The following is an 8,683-nucleotide window of genomic DNA, read 5'->3' as shown; positions in this document are numbered from 1 at the left end:
CTATAGTACAGTGTGGATTCTGAAGCCAGACCATCTGGGTTCCAATCTAGTTCTACTACTTACTAGCCTTATGACCTCATTGAAGTTCTATGTATCTCAGTTTCTTCCACTAGAGATTATTATAGTACCTTCCGCATATAGTTGAATGTCAAAAGCTTATAACAGTCTTAGCACATAATAACTGCTCTCAATGTTAGCTATTATTGTTGTTGCTACTATTATTGCTATTGCTGCATAGTCCATAATTGAGATCAATTTAAGCAAATTTGGTGGTAGAATACCTTCAACACCCAGAACTCATGCTCGGAATAAAGTATCCTAATATCATCTAGTCTGTCATTCACAAACCCCTACCTTCCACATTAGGAAAATCCCCCAAAGGTCCTAGAATAGGGCAAAAGGGTGTTCTAAAACAAACAAACAAACAAAAACCTGTTGGCCCTCATTACGTGTAGTTTGCTAACACCTAAGCCAGGCATCACAGTAATGTAATAAATATTCAAGTTGATGATAAATTATAGTTGCCACAAATATAACAGTTAAATGTCAAATGTTATTCAGTATTTGTTCATTTTCTCTGGGGACTGTTTTTCACTTTATTTTTTTTTAAAGATTTTTTAAATTTATTTGAGAGAGAGAGAGAGAGAGAGAGAGAGTGTGTGTGTGTGTGTGTGAGTGGGGGGAGAAGCAGAGGGAGAGGGACAAGCAGAGGGAGAGGGACAAGCAGACACCGCACTGAGCACAAGACGCACGTGAGACGCTATCTCCTGACCCTGAGATCATGACCTGAGCTGAAACCAAGTCAGATGCATAACTGACTGAGCCACCCAGGAACCCTGTTTTTCACTTTAATCGGCATAGGCTCATAACAAAACTATTAAGCTGTCTTTTCAGAAATACAGATTTTTGAGGAAAAAAATTTCCTCGCCTAAATGGTAAATAATTCTAAGATTAAGCCATGGAAGATCAGACTATGAGAGTTGCTGGAATTGAAAAACTGGCTTCTGAATGGTTCTTTAACAAAAAGATCTGAGAATGTTGGACTACAGCACTCTCTCGACACACATTGGATATTGCAACTCTTTTCTAAATACTTAGGAAATGTAATCTTTAGTATAAATAATATTAGAGCAACGTGATCATTCCCATTAGAAATATCAAAAATATTTTTCTAACTTCTCTATAAAAATATATGCATTCTGGTCCTGAAGTATAGCCATAAATTCTCAAATAATTTGCAATAAAATTAAGCAGAAAAATTGGGATTTGCGGGCCTAAATAAAGCTTAATTTTTATGTATAATGAAAATTTAATATATTTAAAGCAAGGATATAATTACAGTCCCACTTAGATGCAACATTTTTGAAGCACTATTTCAGAATAACAATCTAGAGGCAATCTCTCACTCCTCTGATCTCTCACAGCACGGGGTTTACATCACACACTGCTTTGTATTTTAGTAATCTGTAGGCATGTTTTCTTTTATATCCGATTATAAGCTCTTTGAGGGAAGAGACTCTGGCTAATTCACCTTTGGATCTACTACAGCATGTAGTATGGTGCTACAGTTAATAAGCAGTTAATATTTGTTTAAAAATAAAATTAATTAAAATTTACATTCAAAAATGAATTCTGCGCTTACCATCAGAACATAGGACTTTTACCCACACCTTTTTAATTCATTAAATTGTATTTTCTAAAGTCTTATAAAGGTTTTAAAATGCTTAAGATAACCTCTAGCATTTTAAAAATATTTAGTTCAAAATATTACTTTTCTAAAAATTTGTATGATTTTTCTAAATGACATTATTTGTTCTGCAAATAAATTGAATGTCACCCTTAATTTTAGCATCATATTGAAAGTTCAGAGTCTAAGCCCCTACATTCGAAGGTGTCATTGATACTCTCAATCTATCATATGTAATGTCTGAAAACTTAAACCTTGAACTATTATTCTAAGATTATAGGGCAGTACTTTCATACCTCTAGCCTTAATAATACTTCTAAAGACAAGTTTGATGAATTCTTCCCTATTACCACTCTCTCCTTCAAATATTTTAATTTATGCTCTTGATTTCTGGCATCCATCCAGCAAAACCTACCCTCTGGAAAAGGTCTGAAACTAATTTACACTGACAAGGCAAAGGACAGATTAACAGCTCAGTGTGAAAGCCTGGTGTGGGAGCCCTGTCCCTGGTTTCTGTGCCAGGTATGCTAATGTAATCTCCCTCCCCAAGTCTCTGTTTCCACATGTATAAAATGAAAGTAGTTAGAATTAATGATTCCTAAAATCCATTCCAGCCCAGATTATCGCCCCTAGGAATGTTTGCAGCCTTACGCATCATTCATTCAGTTTTATGAAGCATCTGAGATAGGTAATCAAATACTGTAATTTCAATACTTATTAAACGAATATTGTTTGAACACTTACTTTGTGCCAGACACTGTACTGGGTGCTTGCAATATCAGTGTTTGCAGAGATCTGCTAGGTAATATAGAAGAACTGAGTAAAGAGATCAGAGAAACAATGCTTAAGCTCTCTTCAATACAGCAAAAATTTCCCCAAGTTTGGGTAGGAGTACTAAGCCCTTAAGTAAAAGGGATGGTGTGTACAAAAGCAGCGATGTAAAAGGCACGACGAGTGTTTTCTGCAGCCGAAGGCTGGGTTACATGGGAGAAATGTTCACAGTACTTATCCCAATTAAAATTTGGCACGTTTTGTGTGATGATTTGATTAACGCGTGTCCCTCGCTAGACAAGTTCCTTAATTGAGGAACGGCGTGTGCTTTTGCACACCACTGTTTTCCCAGAGTATAACGCACTGTCTCATGCTTAATAAATGTTGAAGAATTAATTTTAAAAAAGGGGGGGGTTCCTCCCGTGAGAGTGTCATGTCCAAACATCTTGAAGAGTGAACTGTCCACTAAAAAGTCGCGGTGCCTTTTGCAGCCAACTTGAGCTCCTGGAAGAGTCAACTCCTGGAGCTGGGTTCTGCTTGCACACCGACACCCCTCGGAGATCCCCTCAGGGTCACAAATCACCGCAGAGTCACCAAGCCCTGAGGGCACAGAGCTGGAGATGGGTTAACAGTCGCCCCGAGGCCCGGCCAGAATTCTCGAGACCAGCAATGCCGTCCGGGCCTCAGGTTATGGTGCACAGAAATGCAGTATTTGGACGCTGCGGAGAGAAAACCCGTTTAACTTCCAGACAGATGGAAGGAGAGGATATATAACTGCAGTAACTGGAGAGTTCCTATAGACCTACACTCGGCTCCCGGTCGGAAACGCCCGGTACAGCTCTCTGGGTAGCCCTTGTGCCGCTCCTAGGCGTAGAGATACAGCCCCCTCTACCGGCCCCGCAGACCTTGCCTCGCGATTCCCTCACGATTAAGTGTCCCAGCCACGCCCAGACTCGCGAGAGTAAGGAGGTCTCAAAGGGCTCTACGGAACGGAACTTCCTATATCTAGTGTTCCTACACGGAAGGATTTTAATTCACCGGAATCGATTGGCGTTAAAGGGCAAAAGCCAAGAGGGAAGTGCTCTTAACGTGACAAAGCCTACGGGACGGAGCGGAAGTCCTGGTTCACACGCCACACGGAGAGGATCCTGGGGGCAGGAAGGAGGTGGGAACTCCTGCCGCGGAGCAATTCGCCTGCAAGCTCTTCTGGGAGGAGAGCGCGTGGCTGTTTAAAGACGCGTGTTGCTGGAGCGCGTGGCTGGTTCGCGGTGGTCGGAGGTGGCCGAAAGCCTGACATCGGTGTAGAACTTGAGACCGTGAGTTATGGTGGGGAGATCCCGGCGGCGCGGAGCGGCCAAGTGGGCAGCTGTGCGAGCCAAGGCGGGTCCCGGCCCAGAAGACGAAAATGAAGACGACTTAGAATTGCCACCCTCGTCGGGGGACTCCAGCTACTACCAAGATAAGGTAGATGATTTCCATGAGTCCCGATCCCGTGCTGCCTTGGCTAAAGGCTGGAGCGAAGTGGAGAGTGAGGACGAGGAGGAGGATGGCGATGAGGAGGAAGAGGTTCTAGCCCTAGATATTGCTGATGAGGACGATGAAGATGGAGAGAGTGCGGGGGATGAAGAGGATGACGATGATGATGGTGGGAGCTCTGTGCAGAGTGAGGCCGAGGTATCTGTGGATCCCAGTTTGTCGTGGGGTCAGAGGAAAAAACTTTACTATGACACAGACTACGGTTCCAAGTCCCGAAGCCGACAAAGTCAACAAGAAGTAGAGGAGGAGGAAAGGGAGGAGGAAGAGGAAGCGCAGCTAATTCAGCGACGCCTCGCCCAAGCCCTGGAAGAGGATGATTTTGGGGTGACCTGGGTAGAGGCCTTTGCAAAACCAGTACCTCAAGTAGATGAAGCTGAGACCCGGGTCGTGAAGGATCTGGCGAAAGTTTCAGTGAAAGAGAAGCTGAAGATGCTGCGGAAAGAATCACCAGAACTCTTGGAACTGATAGAAGACCTTAAAGTTAAGCTGACAGAGGTGAAGGATGAGCTGGAGCCATTGCTACAGTTGGTGGAGCAAGGGATCATTCCACCCGGAAAAGGAAGCCAATACCTGAGGACCAAGTACAACCTCTATCTGAACTACTGCTCCAATATCAGCTTTTATTTGATCCTGAAAGCCAGGAGAGCCCCTGCACATGGACATCCTGTCATAGAAAGGCTTGTTACCTACCGAAATTTGATCAACAAGCTGTCAGTTGTAGATCAGAGGCTGTCTTCTGAAATTCGTCATCTACTCACACTTAAAGATGATGCTGGAAAGAAAGAACTGAATTCAAAAGCAAAATCCACCAAGGCCAAGCCAAAATCTGTTTCAGAGAGTGCTGCTGCTACCTCTGCTGTTACAGGTATTTCTGATGATTCTGATCTTGATGAAGAAGCTGCACTGAAATACTATAAAGAGATAGAAGACAAGCAAAAGTTGAAAAGAAAGAAAGAAAATAGTATTGAAGAACAGGCTCTTGAAGATCAAAATGCAAAGAGGGCCATTACCTACCAGATTGCTAAAAATAGAGGACTTACACCTAGAAGAAAGAAGATTGATCGCAATCCTAGAGTGAAACACCGGGAGAAGTTCAGAAGAGCCAAAATTCGCAGAAGAGGCCAAGTTCGTGAAGTTCGTAGAGAAGAGCAGCGTTACACTGGTGAACTCTCTGGCATTCGTGCAGGAGTCAAAAAGAGCATTAAGCTTAAATAAAGTTTTCACTTAGCTTAAGTTTTTTGGCAATAATATTAGATCAATAAATTTTTATTTTTAACTCTTGAAGTGATTGTATTGATATATAATACCTGACCTTAAATTTTAAAAATTGTCAACAGGGAAATTTGGGTTATTGCTCAGTTTTGTTGTTGTTGTTCTTTATATAAGGGTCATACTAGGAATTTTGGGAGCAATGCAAAAGTGCTTGGTAAAAGAGATGGTGTTGAAAAAAGTTCTCCAATGTTCTGTCAAGTAGTAGCCTAGGAAAGTTTCACAGCTGGTTGTGGAGCAACTGTCAAACTTAGAACAGTTTTATAATTTTTCTTGTGAAGAGAGCACCTTTGGAATCATTTTATTTGTAAGATGGCCTATAAAATAGTTCTGACATTATTTTCATTTACCTAAGTAATTCTTGAGCAGGATACTTGTAATTAATTGGTTTAATGTCAACTTAAAGATTTAGTACATGGTGTGGTAAAAGGGTAGGAATGAAGAGGAATTTTGGTTAAAAGTAGAAAAAGATATGCCTTAATTACATTAATTGTGAACATTTTCTAATAGTTCTTAATGTGGTAAGGTAAAAATTCCATTTTTAGTACTGGTGACCTGCAGCAGTTGCTGTTTGTACACTCCATTTGCTGAAAATTTGGTAGGATGACTACGAGGTAAGTGACAAGTTCAAGTGGTAAAAAAAAGTTACATGTTTCTTTATTCTGGTCTTTAAAGTAGGAGAGAGATGCTGAGATGGTGAACTTGAAAATATTTGGGATGATGCCAGGGAAGAAAATGACCAGACTTGTGAAGGAAAGCACAAAAGGTGTTGTAACTATGTCACTGTTCATTAGCTATTGTTCATTAAATATCTCTAGCTGCTAGATATACAGAGATGATCAATGGTTAATATTTATTAAACAATTGCCTTGTACCAGTTGTGCATCACCTCATTTAATCTTTATAATAACTTTGTGAGGTGTAGTACTGTTCTCTGTGTATCTCTTATGAGGATGCTTAAATTCCAGGTCGTTAACTTTATAAAGGACACAGGCTTGGGATTTGGACCTACACCAGCTTGACTTGAGCCATAGCTTGATCTCTGGCTTAAAGCTTTTTCCTCAGCACACATGTCAAATTATTTTATCTTTTGGTTTCTGATAAAGAGGTAGGTTGGAAATTAAAGTAATAGTAAGTGCTAAGGTACTTTTGTAAGCACTTTATTTATACTTAACATCTTTACTCCTCACAACTTTGGTGCAGTAAATATTATTAGCCATATTTTTTTTAAAAGATTTATTTATCTGACAGAGAGAGAGACAGCCAGCAAGAGAGGGAACACAAGCAGGGGGAGTGGGAGAGGAAGAAGCAGGCTCCCAGTGGAAGAGCCCGACATGGGGCTCAATCCCAGAGCTCCGGGATCATGCTGAAGGCAGACGCTTAACGACTGAGCCACTCAGGCGCCCCCTATTAGCCATATTTTAAAGATGAGGAAACTGACACAAAAATAACTTTCAGGGTCATGTAGCTATTAAGTAGTAGAGTCCGGATTTAATCCAGCCTTTCTGGCTTCCCTTTTCTGATACAGTAGGAAAAGTACAGGTTTGGCAGTTAACTTCCTAGGGTGCTTTTGAGTTAATTACTTGGTTTCCAACTCATTTTTTTCTTCTGTATGGTATAACTATACCTGCCTTGGAGAAGTGATGTAACAATGGTTAAGAGCTCTGAGATAATAGGAAATACGTGCTTTGGCTCTGTTCCCAATTCTTGGCACAGAACTCCTAAACCCTCGTTAATTCCTAAGTGATTAGAGCACTAGGAACATTTTTTTGTTCTAACGAGGTGACTGTGGGTGGGCTCCTGCTTTGCTCTGGGATGGGGGGTGGTGCCCAGAAAGATCAAGCCATAATTAAAAGCTTCAAATTTTCAGCCCCACCCCCCATTCAACAGAGGGGAGAGAGGCTGGAAATGGAATTAATGATTGATTATGCTTATGTGAGAAAGCCTTCATAAAATCCCAATAGTATGAGGTTCAGGGATCTTCCAGATTAGTGAATGCATCCACACTGACAGGGTGATGCATTCCAACTCCATGGGGACAGTACCTTCTGTGCTTGGCACCCTCCCACACCGCACCCTATGCATCTCTTCATCTGACTGTTCATCTGTATACTCATATCCTTTAATAAGGTGATAAACGTTAAGTAAGTGTTTGCATGAGTTCTGTGAGTCACTCCAGCAAATTAATCGGACCCAAGGAGGGGGTTGTGAGAACAGGTAACGGGGTCAGAAGCACAGGTGTCACAGAATTGCTTTGGGGTGGGGGGGGTGCTCACATCTGGTATTAGAAGTATGATGAGTGTAGTAGTAGTGTAAAGGAAACAGGTGTAAAACAGTTTTCCCAATTTGAGGGCAGACTAGACTACCCAGGTTCGTAACCCATTTCCATCCCTTAGTCTATGACTTTGGGTACATCTGACTGTTTCTTACTTTTTCATCTAAACTGGGAGTATTAGTAGCAGTACCTGCTTCATAGAGTTTTTACGAGGATTAATATTAAATTAATAAAGCAAAGCACTTAGAACAATACCTATTACACAGTAATCACTTAGTAAGTGTTGGCTCTTACTACAGGGTTGTGATAACGCATCTCAGCACACAGGTGTCCAAAAAATTGTAGCTAATATAGGAACATAGAGATTAAAGTGTAGTCATATGTAAAAATGATTGAGAAATCAATATCCTGAGTTTGAAAGAAGAGGGGAGCATTGGGTGAGCACAGGAAGGAATACAGAAAACCTGGCACAAGACAAAGAGCAAGGAAATGAAGTTAGAGGTTAAAAATATTTGATGTTCTATGTCAAATCCCTGCCAGATGTATAAAGTTGTGAGGGAAAAATGTTTTAAAGAAAGAGCCTTCCATTTAGGAAAGTGGAAAAAATTATGCCTGTTAAATAGTCCTCCAAATATACCAAATATTCCTCCAGAGACCTTACAACACATTGTAAACATAAATTCATTCTGGAATAGCTAGGATATAGATGGTGCTATCCCAATTACAAATGTAAAAATTGGCCTTGCTTGATGTGAATTGATAGTTAATGAAGTAACAGAAACTGGTGGATATAATAGTTACATCCTCCAAATTTTCTATATACTTAACATTTAAAGGGCACTGATAGGTGCTGGGTACCATCCTAACATGCAAATAATTACTCAATGTGATCACTTACCATAGTGACTCACTTTGTGAACTCGGGAGTGTCATGGGTTAACAGTTACAATAAAATAGGGGCGCCTGGGTGGCACAGTGGTTAAGCGTCTGCCTTCGGCTCAGGGCGTGATCCCGGCGTTATGGGATCGAGCCCCACATCAGGCTCCTCCGCTATGAGCCTGCTTCTTCCTCTCCCACTCCCCCTGCTTGTGTTCCCTCTCTCGCTGGCTGTCTCTATCTCTGTCGAATAAATAAATAAAATCTTT

General features: G+C 41.2%; 1 protein-coding gene across 1 annotated transcript; it reads left to right on the top strand.

The window, feature by feature from the left end:
- The first annotated feature begins 3,506 nt into the window (after positions 1-3,506).
- On the top strand, positions 3,507-5,278 carry UTP3 (UTP3 small subunit processome component). The gene has a single exon (XM_002919506.4). It carries the CDS (start codon positions 3,782-3,784, stop codon positions 5,207-5,209), a length of 1,428 nt encoding a protein of 475 aa, XP_002919552.2. The 5' UTR covers positions 3,507-3,781; the 3' UTR covers positions 5,210-5,278.
- Positions 5,279-8,683: the final 3,405 nt, after the last annotated feature.

This window comes from Ailuropoda melanoleuca, chromosome 11, assembly GCF_002007445.2.
Source record: "Ailuropoda melanoleuca isolate Jingjing chromosome 11, ASM200744v2, whole genome shotgun sequence".
In the NCBI taxonomy this organism is placed as follows: Eukaryota; Metazoa; Chordata; class Mammalia; order Carnivora; family Ursidae; genus Ailuropoda; species Ailuropoda melanoleuca.
This window is presented reverse-complemented; position numbering and strand designations above follow the sequence as displayed.